This window comes from Haemaphysalis longicornis, unplaced genomic scaffold (genome assembly GCF_048455015.1).
Source record: "Haemaphysalis longicornis isolate Haplotype H1 unplaced genomic scaffold, Haemaphysalis longicornis Haplotype H1 scaffold_1, whole genome shotgun sequence".
Taxonomy (NCBI): domain Eukaryota; kingdom Metazoa; phylum Arthropoda; class Arachnida; order Ixodida; family Ixodidae; genus Haemaphysalis; species Haemaphysalis longicornis.
The window spans coordinates 132,555,487-132,574,027 of NW_027526203.1; the positions used below are offsets into that span (position 1 = coordinate 132,555,487).

Here is an 18,541-nt window from a genome sequence, read left to right on the forward strand (position 1 = left end):
AATTGGTGTGGACAAAGTAGAAATTACTGACAAGGTGGTGCAGATGGTTCAAAATTCCTACAGGCTCTTTAGAGAGGAATTGCAGAAAAAGAAACTTGAAAGTCAGGTGGAGCCAGATGTTCAGAAGAACAAGAAAAGAGTGGCCGCTGTTGTCGAAGAACTAGAAGAAAAGAAGCGAAGGCGACTTAGTAAATCGCTAACAGAAAAAAAAAAAGAATGGAATAGAAGTAGAATAGAATAGAAATAAATGGGAAAAAAAAGCAAATAGACCTGCAAAAAATATAAAACAGATGCTCTTAAAAAGTAAGAGATCTGTTCGTCGAGAATCCTTGTGCTGTGGTGAGCTCGCTTAGGGTGAACACGGGAGCGCGTGGCCGCCGGTGCTGTCGGAGCAGCATGCCGTGGGCCGCGCAAAGCATCACGCATGTGCCGTGCGTGTCGAGCCGAAATTTGCATAGAACGCGCGCGTCGCGTCACCGGAGCGTCGGCTCGTCTTCTGCAGTGTTGTGCGTCGTCTGCTCATGGTGCCTCGCTTTGAACATCGAATCCTCGATCCTTGTACGAACATGCCTAATAAAAATCACAAAGGTGCTTTTCCACCGCAAATTGAATCGAGGTTGTAGTGCCCGAGCTCACTTCAAGCTCTCAATTTATTTCTGATAAACATTAAGCGCATGCGTTCCTTTGGTTTCAGCGGCGACCTTTTAAACTGCTGTTAAAATTAGCGTCATCTTTTTAACGAGTATGCTTGAAGCGATTTTGCATTCAAGCTAATGAACGAATAACCGCTCACTCGAAAACATATCAGACGACGTTCAGACGCTCCGATGATGCGATGCGTGTGCTGAAAGCATAGCCTCGCTCGACACACACAGCGCATTCGTGAGGCTTCGCGCATCCGACGGTAGGCTGCTCTGATAGTACCGGCGGCCATGCACTCCCGTGTTCACCCTAAGTGAGCTCACCACTGTACAATGGCTGACACTCTTAACCAGCAAGAGCAGACTTGTGTTTGCATAGACTTTGTGCAATATACACACTCTAGTCAGCAACTCTAATTTGTGGTAAACGATTTATGCTCGCGCTCGGTAAATAAAACAATGCTTTATGTTCTACGCTAATGGTCTTGCATAGTATATTGCGCCACGGTGCCAAGGCCCACCATTATGGCTGCTTTGTAAATGATGTAAATAAATCACTCATCACCTTCAATCATGGTTCGTGCAATCTACTCTGCCGCTGCGTAGCAATATTGCCACCTCTGCAGTGGTCAGGGAATTTCGCCTGTAACTGTCTCAGAATTTTAAAGCAGTAATTTGCTAGGCACCCTGATCAGATTGTGTGGTGCGTTTATTTTAGCTATCGTCGGCTGGATTTATCTCGTTTACCAACTGAATAAACGCTACTGTGTATTCTGCACAGCCTGGTAGGGCCGTCTACCGTAGTGAAATGTAAGTCCGTGAAGCCGAGGGAAAAAATGTTGCACACAGAAATGTCGTTTAATAGATCACTTGTCACTGTTTTAGTTTGAATCGTGTGTCAAACAGTATTTTTTTTTCTTGTGCTCAAATAAACGCAACTCTCATTTCGGTTTGTGTCATGGTTGCCAGAATCTTTTTGGCAGTGTACTTAACTCTGGTGAGACTTTTAGATTTGTAGTGAAAGTGCTAATTTTCAAATCCAGAATTTTTGATAATTTTTTAAGAGAATTGTTCAAAAGTTGCTTATATTACTGAAAAAAAAATGTGTTAAAACATTTTGAAATATACAAAAGTTTTGTACGTTCATTAGCAATACTTTGAGAAAAAATCAAAGCCATAGCTTGATTATTTGTTTAGCTTCACGAATTTACTTGATAACGCTCCTAAACGTTGGCGAGAAAAGTTTTGTTAGATTGTTTGAGTAAACGTTTTTATTGAAAAAAAACGGTTGGGTGCAAAAATACACCAGGCACACCAAAATAAAGTTAGAAATAAGTGCTTGTGCTTTTTTAGGATGTAGTTTGTCATTCAAAGCAGTGAATCGCAAAATAACTTCGTGCAAGACAAAATGTTTGCAAGCTCCAGAAAAAATTGTCAAAGATAGAGATATACCTGAACAAAAAGAGCCTTTACTTAAGTCTTGGTTGGAGTACTTTTCTAGGTAAGAAAATTATTTCCCTTGTAGCTTGGCATTTCGTTAGGTAAAGCAGTTCCGCTGGGTGAAGCACTAAAAGACATCGTCCTTATTGTCAGCTCTGGGGTCCGAGATGTGCAGGAACACCAAGGAACAAGGTGTCCCAGGAACACCTTCCTGGCATAATTTTTGGAGGAGAAAAACCAGAAAACAAGTGTGAGCCACTTCAGTACAGTACATGCTACGTGGTACGTAGTTGTGGTATGTCTATAATTCATATGTAGAGAAGAAGGGTGGTGAACTTCAGCATCTCTATCACTTAGCTTCCTTCCATCATCCGTCAGCTTCATACTGTAGGCCAGTTTTTCTAGTGTCATGGTCTACATGTATTTATTGGCATTCAGACACCATTTCAATCACTCATTCGCGGCCGCAGCGGCTGCTTTTCTGATGGAGGCGAAAAGCAAAAACGCCCGTGTGTACGAGATTTTGGTGCACATTAAAGATCTCCAGGTGGTGAAAATTAATCCGGAGCCCTCCACTGCAGCGCGCCTCATCGCCTGCGCTGCGTCGGCACGTTAAACCCTGCAATCAATCATTTCAATCACTTGGGTAGTGAACAAAAGCTGGAGTGCATTGGTAGCTCTCGAAGCGACGCACGCCGCTTGCTAAGCTCAAGGCTGGATTGTATGCCTGGCTGCTGCCTCAGGCAAACTCCAATCTTCTTTGGCAAGACAGCAGCAAGTCTTGTTTTAAGATGTGGGAACCTATAGATTAAATGGGAATGTGTACGACATTGATACGCTGCCCAAACCAGCTACGGAGCACACAAAGCAAACCGGAAGGTGAAACTTTGCGATTAGTGGCTGGTGATGATCCAGGCTGGTTTTCATCATCATCACTCTCGTAACTTAGGTACTGATAGCTATACATTACCCACAGACTCACTGCTGCTACTAATGTCATGAAAATCTGTTGAGGATTGTGCAGAATTGCAAAATTTACTGTTCTGGAAGCCCACGTGGAGTGAGTGAGCGAGCGAGGCCACCCCCCTCGGCAACTGTGCCATCTTGCTAAAAAATGCCAACTGTACACCAAACAAAAGCGTGTTCGTGCCGCAAAGCGGCAGATGGCACCAGAAGTTTACCTATGCCCAAAGAAAATTTCAAAACGGCACTCAAAAATTTAATGAGCGGGCTTCCAATTTTCAATATGTGGTACGTAAAAAGTGAACAAAACAAACCCAGTGTGTTGCAACACCACATGTGCTCTGCAGTTGGCCTGGCCCACAGGCAGAGGTGTGTGTAGAGTGGAGCTGGCCAGGTTCTCTGATTGCCTCGCTGGCTTGGGGAGGGTCAGTTGTTCTTCATGGCTGTGTCACCTGCAGCTGTGGAGGTGTTTTAGCTCATAATGGGTTAGCTAGGCACGTTCATAGTAAATTTGACCATGGAGACTTGTTGTTGCGACCAAGTAATGCGGAAGGCCTCTCTGTGACCGTGCAGGTACTTTGTGCTGGCGCGTTCCAACCCGGACCCCAAGTGCCCCGCCTCCAAGGCCTTCACAGCGTTCATCGTGGAGCGCGACTCGCCTGGACTCACGCCGGGACGCAAGGCACGTCCATTTTCTCTAGGGTCGTCTCTTGCAGCCCAGCCTGCGTAGAGTGGCCAGAATGGCTTGGGGTGCCAAATGGCGGCTGCATTCACTTGGCCATTGCAGACTTGCCCTGGACAAATCAAGGTCTTTTTGCGCTGACAGTGTGGCACAGGTAACTCGGATTGCTCATGGGCAGCACATGGTCTCCCATGGAAGGCCCCCTATCTCTGACTACAGCATTGCTTTGCAGCCTCGCAGAAGTGTTGCGGAGATTTACGGGGCGCTGCCTGCTATCTGCATTTATGGACAAGTGGCGAAATGCAGTGCCGCACAGGTGCAGTTGTGGCTAGTCTGTGGGCAAAAAAAGTGAGCGGTTGCATTTGGTGAGGAGGCACATTTTTTTTTTTTTTATCTTCTTGGGAAGTCCCGCTGGAGTATGTTGGGGTGAACAATGCCAATAGCAATTCGCTGCTTCCTCCCATCTTTAATTTTTCTTAAACCTTTGCTATGTTGGAAGCATAGATTTGTGTGAATAAATTTTGACAACCCTGAGAAGTTTATTTGCTCGCTTGTTCCGGGCACTTTTATATTACTTTGTTTTCTGAGACTTGTCTTTTGGGTTCTCTGTCTTGTGTCTGCTTCCGGTGCTGCAATCAATTGCCACAGTTACTCTGCTGTTCTCATCCTCTTCAGTTAAGGCCACAAATGTGCTGTGAAGTGTCATTCTGTTTCTCCTCTTCGTTGCCACGTTTAGTTTCCCTTTTTTTTACTAGCTCCATTCTTTCTCCTCTCAGATGATCCTTAGTTCTGCCTGTCGCCGTTCCGGGATCACTGCTCTTGACCTTACCCAGCATCTTGCTCACTAGTGAAAAGTGGAGTTTTTTTTTTTTGGGGGGGGGGGGGGGGGTGGTTACTGTGGGGTTGTCCCATGTCCTGTTCCTCCTCTGGAGCTCTGCTGGTTACTTCTGTCCGCAAATCCCACCAGTGCTGTTCTCATCGCCCTTTATTTCTGCCCCATCAAAACCGTGTTCACCCCGCCAACAACTGGTTGAAGCAGCCAGCAGCTTCTGTCTCAAGGCTGGGCATTGCCTGGTGGCACTGCCAAGTGTGCACGCAGTTTGCCCAGACTTTTCGTAAAGATTCTTGCCCCCATTGGCCATGAAGGCCCATCATCATCATCATAATCATCATCATCACCACCACCGCCACCACCACCGCCTCGTTTGTCAACCATGCTGCCTCGGATCACCCAAGGTTGGGAAGGCCAGGCAACACAGACAAAGGGCTGAGTGTTGCGCCCTTTGTCTGTGCTGCTTCCTGTCGTGTGCTGATGTGTGGGGCCACAGACGCACACGGGGTGAAGCTGGGTGCCTTCTTGCTGGAGGAAGGAGCCTTTGGTGGTCCTGGATGAATAACATGCGAGGTCTGGTTTCGAGGGGTCCAGCGACCTTTTCCTGGCTGTGTGGCCTGCCGCCAACTGTCTTCCTCTTGTTTCCCCACATGTCCTGCACACGGTGATGGTGCCCGCAGGAGTGGAACATGGGTCAGCGAGCCTCGGACACCCGGGGCGTCACCTTTGAAGACGTCCTTGTTCCCCAAGAGGTAGCCCCACCCCCTTTCTCTTGGGCAGGCACCTTCCGACGAGGGGCGCCGATTTCTTTGCTGCCACTGATGCCTCCAACCTGTGGGAGCCTGCAGCACGGCTATGCTGGCCACTAGGGGGCCAAGCCAGCGGCTTTTATTACGGTCGGCCCGTGTTGATAATGTGTGGACCCCTTTACCTCCGGTCGTGGCTTCTTAGTGACTGGGTATCGGGCTGAGTATGGTTAGTGCATTAGTTTGGGGGCACTAATTTTTGCAAAATGCACGCGTGAAAAAAACAAACAACCCAGAGTTCCAATTCATGTCTGTTTTTAAAAGCTGGCTATATAGGACTGTTGAGCACGGTATAGCCACATGGTGATACTGAATCGTACCTAACAGTTGCCTACTGGAAGGGCTGAATGCTTCGCGTTGCGGCAGCTGAGACAGGAAATTGCATTCAGTTAATTCCTCCATACTTCATACATGTTCAAAAAACAAATAATGAGATATCGAAGCAAGCAGCACGGATATTGAGGCACAGAGGGCCGAACGTTGATGTGGGCTTTCGCAAATGTGCACCAAGATGGAACTGGCCCCGCCACAGCCAGTGGGAGGGTGAGTACTGGGGAAAAACTTCCCTGACAGGGCTCAACCAACATCCTACATGTTGCGCGTTGCGAAAGGCCGAGTACAAAACGAGCATGGTCTTGTGCAAGTTCTGTGGCTTGCTCAGGATGGGCCTTCTGTGTGCAGAGCGTTGCTTCGAAAAAGCGCCACAAATGCCAGGCCGGAGGCAAAGACGCAGCCGAGCTGCGTCTTGCCCCGAGTTTTGGAGCAGCGCCGAGAACCAGGGGGTTGCGAATACCGAATAGTAACTTTCGAATCATGTCAAATTAGAAACAAAAGCCGAATGTCGATTATCAAGTTTCTTTTACAGGCCTTGATTTTTCGTTTCTGTGCAAAAGCAGAAGCAGCTTCACATGTTGGGGCGTCGTGACGTTCTTTTTACAGCCCAAAGAACACACTTTTCAACCCACATTCACCGCAGTTCAGTCGCAGAACCACTAAGAGACGGCACTTCAGGAATCCGGAGTAGGGTTGATGCGAATTTGAAAGACGACTTGCACTCAAGCTGCTGTAGTGCAACCATAGACAACGAATACACAGCACCTCGTAACTCCGAAGCGAGCACTTTTCAGGCATGAACAGTATGATGGGAAAGCACGGCACAACCAGTCACGGACCACGATAAGGAACTTCTGTGGAAGTGCATGGGGGAGGGTGTAGCGTGAACGATACGTTGCAGAAGAAAAGCTTGCACTACAGTTGCTGTTTGTGAGCCTGCAGTTCGCTGTGTAAGGGCAGCTGGCTACGGTACCACAATCGGGGAACGCAGTGATGCACTCCTTCGGAAATCCGTGGCAAACATCAAGGATAAGTGACCGGGGGACGGCTTTCACTGACCGCTCATCGGTTCAACAAAGGGGTAATAGAATCGTAGAACTATCGTCCCATGTGGTCTGGAAAATAGACAAAAATCATGTAATAAGCATACACCAACTGCATGCAAAAAAGCCACAACCTCTTTTGTTTTTAAATTAATGGGATGCACTGTCGAAAACGAAACAAAAGCAGAGGCGATTGCTTTACCTGGAAGCTGCCCTAACTTGTAAACATCCCCGGCCGCAGAATTCAAAATGGCGGCCAGAGTCGACAGCATGCCATAACCTCCTATATAGGAGGCTACGGGCATGGAGGAAAGGTCTTATCGACGCAGTCGCAAATTACTCTGTGCTGCACCGTAAAATTTATGGCCTCTGCATGGCACGCTTGTAGAAAGCGCAATTTGGATTAAGCTTGCGGAGTATACGGGAAATGAGCAGACGGTGTAGCAGCAGTGCGTTATCTTGTGCCGACATCTCACCTTTGCAGAGCCGGGCACATCAGAAGAATCTACTACAGTCAAACCCCGCGATAACGAAATCCCACGAGTACGAAATTCCTGCGGCGATGAAGTATTTTCGGATGCCCGGCGAATCTCCATAGAAACCCATGTATTTCATGCGGCCACGAAATGTTTTTGGATCCCGCATTAACGAAGTTCACTGCAAGTCCGGTCGGCATTTTATCTACCCATTTGAGGCTAACAGTGTCAGAAAAGTGCTCAGATGCTTTTGGGGGGGGGGACTCAAATTGCGTAAACTTCTGCCTCAGCGTGCTTGTATGGCTGTGGCCATATTTGTTTACAAAAAAGATCGTGCAGCAGGCGGCCGTGGAGGCAGCCTTGCAGCGATACCACCAGGGGGCAACACAGTTTTGGTCAGGGTGGGGACTCGTGGCACGGCTTTGGCTTGGGCTACGCTAGCCAGCTACCGCTGACCAGTGCGCATGCGTTCGTTGTGTGTGTGGCGATTGCGTGTTTGCTCGCAATAATATGCCTCCACCAGCCCAAAAGCGGAAGTTTTTATCGCTACAAGATAGGGCAGCCATCATTGCCCAAACAGTGGCCCAAGTGCAGGAAGGGAGGATAGTACCAATGAGTTTGGAACCGCCTGAAGCTCGCTCTACCATTTTTAAAAGCAAGTACACGCACGTGCGCAAAACAAAACAGGGATGGCTGCAGCCTTTTTGGACATCAACAATGCAGTGCTCACTTAGTTTTGTCATGGCCGTGGTTTTGTGAACAGCATTGGAAGAACGGGGTGCCTCTCTCTAGCAGAGTTCATCAACACAAGAAGCTGGACCTCGCTTGCATGCTCGAACATGCTCGGTGCCCAGGACCGAGGAGAAAAAAAGGTGCAGAGAAAGTGAACCTGTGGGATGTTTTAGATGCATTTGACACGATTCGGTCGTTCTTAGGCACGCACGACAACTAGCAATGAACCACTTCTTGTAGTGCGAGAGCTGAGCTGGGAAGTTGCTGCAAGGTAGGGCCCGCAAAGCAACATAGCCGACTTTTGGGAATAAATTTTTGGTTTGGGGGCGATTTTCCTGTTTGTTTCATTCTCGCGGAAACTATATTCCCGCAGAAGCGAATTTTTTGGCTCTCCCCGGTGGTTTTGTTATTGCGGGGTTTGACTGTATTCAAAGAATAGTAGATGCTCGATTCGTAACTCGAAATATTCACAAAAATACTATTTGATTTGTATTCGAATGTTCGAGTACTTGCACACCCCTACCTATAACCCACTGGCGCACCCCTGCCCTTTTGCATGTTCATAACTGGCTGCAGAAAATGTGCTTAGATACGTTGTCAAGTTCCCAGGTCTTGCATGCTAGTGCTCACAGGCTGGCCTAGTTCAGTGCAGGGCAAGGCAAAAAGGGGCTTGTGGCAGACGGGGCAAGGGGCCGCAGTGCATTTTCAGTGGGAAGCCCAGCTCGCCTGCCTCATGTGCACACTGCAGCTGCTTGCTGGCCATTAACTCCCTTAACTGTAGCACCATTTTTCTGTTGAGTAGGGATGCTTCGCTTCCCCTACTTAGCGGACTTGTATTCCGAGGGAAAGTTGCCACTGGCTTCTCCGTGTTCCCCTTGTGTTGTGCTTGAGAGGAGGAAAGCTTTGCAATGCTGAGTGTGTGGACCTTTTCTGTTGGGAGGGAAAGGCAGAGTTGTTGAGGGTCGTTTGTCACGAGGTCCTTGTTGTTTTGGTGCCGAGTAGCAGGCCCTTGTCCCGGCCCGTGTTTGCAGAACGTGCTGCTGAAGGAGGGAGACGGCTTCAAGGTGGCCATGGGCACCTTTGACCGGACCCGGGCCCCCGTGGCAGCCGGGGCAACTGGGGTGGCGCAGCGGTGCCTCGATGAAGCCACCAAGTACAGCCTGGAGCGGAAGACCTTTGGTGCACCCATCTGCACGGTACGCTCTTGTCCTGGCGTCGAGTTGGCTGCCCCGAGGTGTATCACCATTATTTGCTGCAGCCATCCAAGCAGTCAAAGCATGAAACGACGAGCCCTCCCCCTTGGTGCGTTAAACATTTTAGACGGGGCTGCTGACCGAATAAACAATTGAGCATCGAAATTTGAACTGCCAAATACAGTATAGCCCACTTATAGTGAACCTGGTTATAATGAAATCCAGGCTACAACGAGCAAATCTTCGTTTTCCATTATCATTGCATACTTGCAAAGCAATTTCGGTGCACTTTTAAACAAACATTTTGAAGGGCCAGCTCGTATGTAGCAAATAAACCTCGCCCAAAATGCGCCGTGGCTGTTAAAAGTTGGGCAGAGCTAAAATAAAGAGGAAGGGAAACAGAGCTGCTCACCCACAGCACGCAGACAGTGCCTTGCGCGAGTGTGTGCAGTCATGGACAAATGAAATGCGAACCGTGGAACGCACCGCCCAAGATACTGGTGGGGCCAGTGGCCCTGGGGAACACGTGGACGTGCGCAGTTGAGATGTCGGGAGTGAGGGTGCGTGTCCCACTGCGATGTGCTGCCTCTCCCTCCTTGCATGCGTGCTTTGTCGCCACGCTGCAAGGGCGCTGAAAGCTGAACTGTTAGCGAGGCAGCACGAGATGGTAGGCAACTGCGGCCCCTGAGCGCCCGCCTCACACGAGCGCCCGCTCCCCGTCTGTGCTGGCGTCACAGCTTTGCATGCGTGGCGCAGTGACTCGAGCAAGTAACGATGACCACCAGGAGCCATGTTTAGGACAGTTGGGAGTTGATCCTGAGGCATCCCATGTGTGCCAAAAAATGAAAAAAGAAATAGAGTAGCCTGTTTGCAACAACATTATAACCCACTTTATTTAACCCTTACCGGTACGTTTTCGCATTTTCCCTCCGCAGTGTCACTGATGTACCGGTATGTTCTCCATTGTACGTTCGAAAACTCATGCCATAGCGCAAAGCGGGCGCGCTGGACTGTTCGTGCCATCTGTTGAAGATTTCTAGTAGGTCGATTTTCACTCGCTAGCTCCCTCATCAGTATATTGAAGAGTACGGAGCAACCGCGCCCACCTTTAATTGCTGGGGGGCTTGGTCGCTCCCTGCACTGTACTCTGTCGGGATGAGTGACCATGCGGCACGTGTGCGATTACGGGTGCAAGGGTTGTTGTGCCAACTGCATCGGGTTTATATGTTTTTGTTTTATTCTGTTCCCGCGTCTGCTACGGCACGCCAGGTTAGCCGAGCGTGCCGTTGCCTTTCCAATAGGCTGAAACATGGCTCAATCATGGCTTTCACTCGCTCATTTCTGTGTGTTGTGCGGGCTGCTGAAAGTGCTCCCTCCATGCGCGTGGTTACTTTTGGATGGCTGACCACGCAGGGCCTTCGGCTGCAGACAGGAGTGATGGTTCTTCGATTCCGATTCGAACACAAACCGAGCTTGGATTCGCATTCTGAGAGTTTCTCATCCGAGGAAGGGGTGTGAGTTCCACGGCGTCAGATTCTGATGTTGAATGGTGGGGCCGTCGTCTTGGAAGCATGCACGGCAAACGGAAAATATCTCGAAGAAAGGCGACCCACGCTCTTTCCTTTCGACGTGTTACGTTCCAGCCGCCATCATAGTCAAATAAATCACTATGTTCCTTCCCACATATTTCGGAAATCAAGTCGACACGGGGTGCGTCACGACCAGAAACACCCGACAGTGAATGGGTTAAGCCAGGTAGCAGCAGAGTGCCGAGGCGTACAGAAGCAATTCACATGCTTTGTGCGAACAACCACCACAACAAAAAAAGATGCGCGTTTACGACAAAACCAGAAACTGCCAATTGGCCGTAGCATTCTTGAAAACAAAATGGTACCAATTCAAATGTCATGGCAAACAGAGTTGCCCGAAAGGACGGCAGCTCTTGGACAACAAAGGCAGTGGTGTAGAGGAATGCTCTCGAAAAGGGGCACCGTAAAGTCGGTAGTCCGGAGGTGCGGCCACTGCGCTTCGATAGCTAGCCACAACGAATTGCACGAGCCACCCTGTTGCTGTCAGCAGCTTAGGACATCTTCATTGCCCCCCCCCGCACGCTTTCAATGATATTCATTTCCGCCCTCTGCGGTGGCTAGCACCATCATGCCTCGCTCGTCTAGTAGCTGTTTCACTGACTGAGCCATTTGTACGGGGCTTTTGTCATGCTGCAAATAATACAGTCCATCCGCGAATGGTCCATCGAGGGTGTAGGTATCACCACGCTTTCAATGATGCCCTGGTAAGCAGCCGTGTTGAATGGGCCCTCGATACGAACTAGCGGACCGAGGCCCTGCTTTCAAATTGTGCCCCACACGCTAACAGTGGTCTGGCCGCTACTTGAAATGTGCTGCAGGTTGCATGGCTCGATTCTGAGGAAGAAAGAAATCATAGTAGCTTAGTGCCGAAATCGTTCGAATGTTTGTTTATCTCTAGGCCATTGTTGACATGTACCAGACGCGAAAGTTCGCTGTGGGGAAGGAACTGCATTAGGCAGCTCAGTGACTGTAAATGCTTCCCCGTTATTGTTCCTATCACAATTGAGAAAAGAAACTTGGCATCTAATGTGAGTGGCAACAAAACTTCACAAACGAACATGCAAGCAGCACGCAAGTTTGTCCTGAGCTCGTTTGCCTTGTCGACCTTTTAATTCTAGTCGTAATAACCCGCCGCGGTGGCTCAGTGGCTAAGGCGTTGCGCTGCTGAGCACGAGGTCGCGGGTTCGATTCCCGGCCGCGGCGGCCGCTTTTCTGATGGAGGCGAAAAGCGAAAACGCCCGTGTGTACGAGATTTCGGCGCACGATAAAGATCCCCAGGTGGTCAAAATTAATCCGGAGCCCTCCACTACGGCGCGCCTCATCGCCTGCGTTGCGTCGGCGCGTTAAACCCCACAACCAATCAACCAAATTCTAGTCGTAATAGCGCTGTGCATTAATATTAAGTTATCTTTTTGCAAGAAAAGGAAAAAAACTTGCGTTCTTGTTGTCAAGAATGCCACGGTCAATTTGCAGTTTCTGGTTTTGTCGTTAATGCACATCTTTTTTGTTGTTGGGGTTTTTGCACGAAGCACGTGAATTGCTTCTGTACGCCTTGGCACTCAGCTGTTACCTGACATTTAAGTAAAGTGGGTTACGCTGTCGTTGCAAATGCGCTACTCTATTTCTTTTCTCGTTTTTTGGCACACATGGGATGCCTCAGGATCAACTCCCAACTGTCCTAAACATGGCTTTGTGCCTGCCCCTGGTGGTCATCGTTACTTGCTCGAGTCACTGCGCCACGCATGCAAAGCTGTGACGCCAAGCACAGACGGGGAGCGGGCGCTCGTGTGAGGCGGGCGCTCAGGGGCCGCAGTTGCCTACCATCTCGTGCTGCCTCGCTAACAGTTCAGCTTTCAGCGCCCTTGCAACGTGGCGACAAAGCAAGCATGCAAGCAGGGAGAGGCAGCATATCGCAGTGGGACACGCATCTTCGGTGGTGCGTTCCGCAGTTCGTATTTTATTTGTCTATGACTGTACAGCGGAGAAAAGCGTGCCAGTTGCCATGTTCGCACTGCGGAGAAGTGGGATGCTTCGCTGCAGGACACGCTCCAAGCATTGCTCCATGGTCCTTTATGGGTTGCTATGAGCAATGCCGTGGATCATCCACCGCGTTCACCGCTAGTTCTGGCTATAGTCACTATTCACGGCGCTCGCCACCTTTCCTGTGTTCGTGTGCCCCTCGTCTCTGTTGTTGTGTCGAGTGCTGGCTCATCGACCGCGATGAGAAAATGTTACCATTTCACTGAAGCCGTGCCCCACCCCACCATTGTGGAACGTACAAAATGTTCGAAAATAAAAAGGGGGGGGTGGGGGGCTACGTATGCAGCGCACCCATTCCAGCTGAGGCGCGCCGGAAGAAAGGGGGGCATGAAACCTAGCGTTTTAGGGGCGAAGCCCCTCATGGGCTCGGGCTGTCGGCGTCTCATGTCGTCATAGCATCATGGAGTCATCGTACTAAAACATCGGGACATTCGTTTTCCAACGCCTCGTGCTAGAACATAATGCGTACTAAAAGAATATGTCGGCACACTCGTTTTCCAACTCCTTTCTTTAGAATGTTCCATCTCCGTGGGAAAAACGTGTACTAAAAGAACACACCGGGACAATCATTTTCCAATGCCTCATGCTTCAGAGACACGAGACTTACAGCAAAGCTGTATGGAGATCGTATTTCTAGATTCACAATGCGAACGCTCTCGTGATAAGTGGAGAAAAGGAGGCGCAGTAAGTGGTGGGGAGGACGAGGTGGGGTGTCCCAGCAACGACCCATTACGAAATGCGTACGACTACAAAAGTAGTTTAATACTGAAACTGGGCATATACTTTTTATTCCTGGGAAAAATGTTTAAATTGTTACGATGGTACAAAATCTATGGGTAGCGAGCCTCTTTTTAACGTTTTTATTTTGTCTTCATTTTAACGTCCAGATAAAGCAACAAATGGGTATAATGAACTGATTTCTGTTTCTCAATGTGTTCGTTATGAGTGGGCTGGGCTGAATCGAATGGAATATCAAGTATTCACAAACGTGTGTACCACAAGTCGAAACCTTTCAGTTCCATGTGTGCACACGAAGCAGCCTTTGAGTGGGATTTCCCGCACTAATAGATGACAATGTTGCCACTTGCAGCACCAGGCAGTGCAGTTCCTGCTAGCCGACATGGCCATCGGGGTGGAGGTGTCCCGGCTGGCCTGGATGCGGGCAGCCTTCGAGTGCGACCAGGGGCGCCGCAACAGCTATTATGCCTCTATCGCCAAGGCCCTCGCCTCGGATGTCGCCAACAAGTGCGCCACCGACGCCGTCCAGATCTTTGGTGGCAATGGCTTCAATTGCGAGTACCCCGTCGAGAAGCTGATGCGAGACGCCAAGATCTACCAGGTATGCAGCATGCACGCATTTTGTGAACAGTTGGGCATCAGCTATACCTCGCCAAACTGCACCGGTCCTTTTTTCGTTGAAGTGAAAGGCTGGCCAACCTTGTACTGTCGGCTTGCTGCTGGAGGGACTTTGGAGTGTCTCTTACCTCCTTAGGTCACCATTCACTGTGCCCTTCGTAACTTGACTGCCTGCAATGGCCTTTTTTGTTCAAAGTGAAAGCTTTCGTAGTGGGTAGTGGGACCGATGACATTCTGTCAAAAAACTAATGCATTTTCCCATAGACCGGTTGGTCGACCGAAGAACTCTGATAAGATCTCCTCACACACGGCGCGTGCGTGAAACCGGGTTTCCATTGGGTCAAGACAGTGACTTGAAAACCTCGAAAAAGGAATGGTTCTAGACAAGACAATACACGCATCGATCGTGAAGAACGAGCACGATAGTATACCTTTTTCTCATAAACCACGAATCGGGGTATGCATTTAGATCGTTTGTAGGCACGTTTACTTAGTGTGCGAAGAATCGTTGCATGGGTTTATTCTTCGCTTGCGATCTGGTTCTTTGAATGTTTGACGACTGATTGGACGCACTTTTAGATTTTGTGCTTCTCTTTACTTTCTTTTTCTTCTGTATCCACGAAATAAGAATGATACAGTTTTCTAGCTCTATGCTCCTGTGGCTCCAGCAGATATAGCTTTGTCTACTGAGGGCCTTGAAACCGCTGCATGCGAGGGGAAGCTAGAGTAGAAACTTGGTGATCTGAATTTCTCGGTACCGAAAAATATTTTTATATATAAAAAAAAACTAAACAAGCCAAAATACACAAAAAAAATGCACGTGTTTCTCCTTATCGCACCTAGGAAAGCTGCTGCGTCTTTTTATTTACCTTGACATCGCTGGAGGGCTTCAAAAACACACACCAATTTCTTCCCTTGTGCCAGCTGCACAATGAACACACCTTGCAATCAGAAACAAGTCAACAAGTCTTTCTTTACACAATTTTTTCTTTTTCCTCCAGTATACCGAATATGTGCAGCTTTTTTTTCGCTGGACCTGTTCTGACAGCTAGCAGCTCACTGTGCGGCAAGTGGGGCTGACACTTCCAATCCACAAACACAACTTTTTGGTTTATGATGCTCAGAGTTACGCTGTCTTTATTGCACGCCACTCGAAGGAGCTGCGCAAAGGTGTGGTAGGCAAAATGTGTGAGCAAGCAAACAAAACGGAGGGGTTATGCTAAGAAGACTGTTGGAATTGTGGAAACCCATGATCACAACTCGGTGTTTGGTATCGGCAAGCCATTCCCAGATTGCAGACGTTGCACCTGAGGCGACAACAAGGCTTAGCTAGGGCCGATGAGGTGGCACCACAGGGGAGAGAGCGCGACCGCTTTGTGCGCGTGTGGGCAGATAGCTCCGGAGCTTGGCGGGGCTGGCTGCTGTGAGCGGAGCTCTGCCCTCCCAGCCTGGAGGTCAAATGGTAGTGCAAGCATCACGGCAACCGTCCAAAACAGAAAACAGGAGCACTAGATTGGTTCCGGGAGTAAACCCCCATGGAGGTCTTCATCGGTGTCTTGCCTGGCGCCCACTTCAGCGCCGGAGACCCGGCTGCCGCATGTGGAGGACTGTCGGAGTTATGACTCTCGCCACGAGTCTTTTGGCTATGCCTTTTGAATCAAAAGCAGTCCCAATAGGGCTACAAACATGGGGCCCAATTTCTGTACTTCGTGAATTTTCCTTCGCAGGCCAAGCTATTTACAGTAGCAGTCGGCGACATGCATGTAAAGGTCTGACGAAACACTGTGTGCCGTGTATTGTTAACGTTGTGCGTCTCCTAAAAGATCGAGGCAGCTGCATGATGGCAGGAACAAGAATGCAAGGAACGTTTAAGAATAAAGAAGTACAACAGGAATAAGGAATAAAGAAGTACAGAAGGAATAAAGAAGTACAACAGTTCAGGTTACTTCATTAAAGTCCTCATTGTAATGAAAACGCTGCGGTGGCTTGACTGCTCGACCCAACCTCCTCGGGATCAATGTCGGCCTTGGAAGAGTTGCCAGCAGAGGCTGCGCTGTTGTTGTAGGGTCCGTGCCCTCGGCAGACGGCGGTTGTTGATGCGACTGTGCAGGCCAGCGCCCTGTAACACCAACGGCGCTGCTGGATGCAGGTGCTCTAGAGTCAATGGGTGCACTGTCAAGCGAACTGCAGTCGTCATCATCACTTGCGCCTGCTGCACGCTGTTCGCGAGTCTGAAGGAGGTGCTGTCTGTTATGTTTAAACACCTGACCATCTCCTGTTTCCATCTCGTAGGACCTCGGAGAAGTTCTTCTAACCACAGTTGCCTTTGGTGACCATGCTACGTACCTAAGCGTTCAAGCGACCCTTTATCCATGGGTAATGAAGGGTTTCTGCCGCCGTTCTGAAGATGCTTCTTGGCCACCATAGATTGCACGTCACCAAAGTCTGGAACATTACATCTGCGACGCCTGCTTTGAAGAAGTTCTCCTAGGGATCTGTCGTCCTCAAGCGGTGTAGAATGGTAGGCCAAGAGGCCTAGCGAAAAGTCTTCGCCCGAGTCTTCACTTTTCTTCAGGAGGCGCCTCACTATCTGTACTCACTTTTCTGCCAGGCCATTGGACTGTGGAAAATGTGGACTTGACGTGACATGAGGGAAGTCATATTTTGTTGCGAATTAAGGGGGGACGCGGCCTTTGAAAACCGAAAAATCGCTAAATAAGCAATTTTTGAAAAACCATGTATTTGGGTTGTATATGTCATAAACTAGCTTTTCTGAAATTATCAGCTCCTAATTCGTCGTAAAAATGTCAAAAAACGATTATATCACCAGCCGCGGCATCTCCCGAGGAGCGAGCAAACGCGAAACGGACCCAAATTTCGCGCGAACGTAGCCGCCATGCCGCTTTCCGTAGAGCTGCCATTTTTATCTTGTTTTGTTTGTGAATTCTTGCGCTTTTTTTCCCCGCCATTACTGCTGGCGGCCAAGGCGTGGCCGAGGCGTGATACGCTCGAGATTGGGGGACTTGCAGCGCTTTCGAGTTTCCCACGTCCAGTGTGTGAAGCTACGATTGGACCGTGCGCGCGCTACCTGGGCAAGCAAGCTGACGCACGAATGCTATTGGCTACTGCGCGTGATGACGCGTGCTTCTCCCCGGCCGGCGGCCTGCGCCGCTCACATTCACCAGATACCCTGCGCCATCGTCTGCTTTTCGCTGCTCCTTTGTTGGTTGTTCTGCCTCACTGTTTACCACCTTTTCGTTCGCTTGTCCGCTAATTCTGCTTAGTTTTTTGCCGTGCTTACGATCGCTGACGTACTTCAATAGTTCGGAGTAGCCTGCCAGATCGTGTACGTGATCGGACACGATGCGCGGAGTGAAGTTCAGGACGCTACACGCGTTCGGTACGCGGAAGCGTTCCATGAAGCTCGTTTGCATGGCCAAGAAGAAGGTGGCGCAGAGCATCGCTAACAATGGTGTCCACGCTTCAAACGACGTATCTCCTGCCCTGTCTGTGCAAGACTTCGATGCTACGAGTGTGTCCGGCGTCTCGAGCGCATCGACCTCGGCGACTGCAGCCTCCGTCTCCGGTCTCTCATCAACCTCGACAAGCGGGAACGTGTCGCGTACAGTTCACTTGGAGACACATTTCCTGACACGCGAGGAGGTCAAGGCAGCGAACAGACAACGTGCTGCTGTTCAAAACGAACTTGGTGCTATGCCGGCGACCCAGAGGAAGTTCCAAGCCACGGAGCCCTACCCTGTGCCTGCCATCGTTACAGGTGAAGGTGGGAAGTTTCGCTTAGCGCAAATGCAAATAGTCCTGTGGTCCCTGATGCCTATGGAGCAGCATGTTTCATTGATTGCTGTCGAGACAGCACTGCATGAAGCCATGCTGAGGTAAAATGCGGGCTGCTACAGGGCTACTTGAGAAATATCCGCGTCTGTGGGGCTCGTCACACCAGGCCATCTAGCCCTCCAGCGAGCTGCTGAAAATGACACCCTGTGCATGAAGAAGGCCAGCAAACGAAAGCAGGAGAAGATGGAAAAGCAACAGAGGAGAAAGACAGTGCGCCAAGACCCCTCTAGCTATGCTGCGGGGTCTTTTTAGAAGTGAAAATAAGTACACAAACTTTGAAGGCCGTTTTCTCAAAATGAACTTTTTCCCTTTTGTGACTGCTTATCCCAGTGATATCTCAAGAAGTTCTTGTCAGATTTGCATCCCGTTTTTTTTATTCTGTTTCTTAATAAATTTCCGAGGGCAAGACAAGCCTGTTTTCTGAAAATTTTTGTCTCTTGATTTTGTAAAAAATGAAAACAAAATCATGTTTGCATGTTTGATCAGCAACACTAATTTTAGTGCTGTGCTAAAATATTTACGGTGAAAAATTTAGAAAAAGGGCTCTGTCTTGCCATGAG

General features: G+C 49.3%; 1 protein-coding gene across 1 annotated transcript in view; it reads left to right on the forward strand.

The window, feature by feature from the left end:
• Nucleotides 1–18,541, forward strand: part of Mcad (Medium-chain acyl-CoA dehydrogenase) — a 43,991-nt gene that overhangs the window by 23,397 nt on the left and 2,053 nt on the right. The window contains exons 8-11 of the mRNA XM_077708709.1: nucleotides 3,618–3,726; nucleotides 5,239–5,310; nucleotides 8,980–9,144; nucleotides 13,861–14,109. Of these exons, the coding sequence (XP_077564835.1) occupies nucleotides 3,618–3,726; nucleotides 5,239–5,310; nucleotides 8,980–9,144; nucleotides 13,861–14,109 (595 nt within the window). The remainder of the gene's footprint in view (nucleotides 1–3,617; nucleotides 3,727–5,238; nucleotides 5,311–8,979; nucleotides 9,145–13,860; nucleotides 14,110–18,541) is intronic.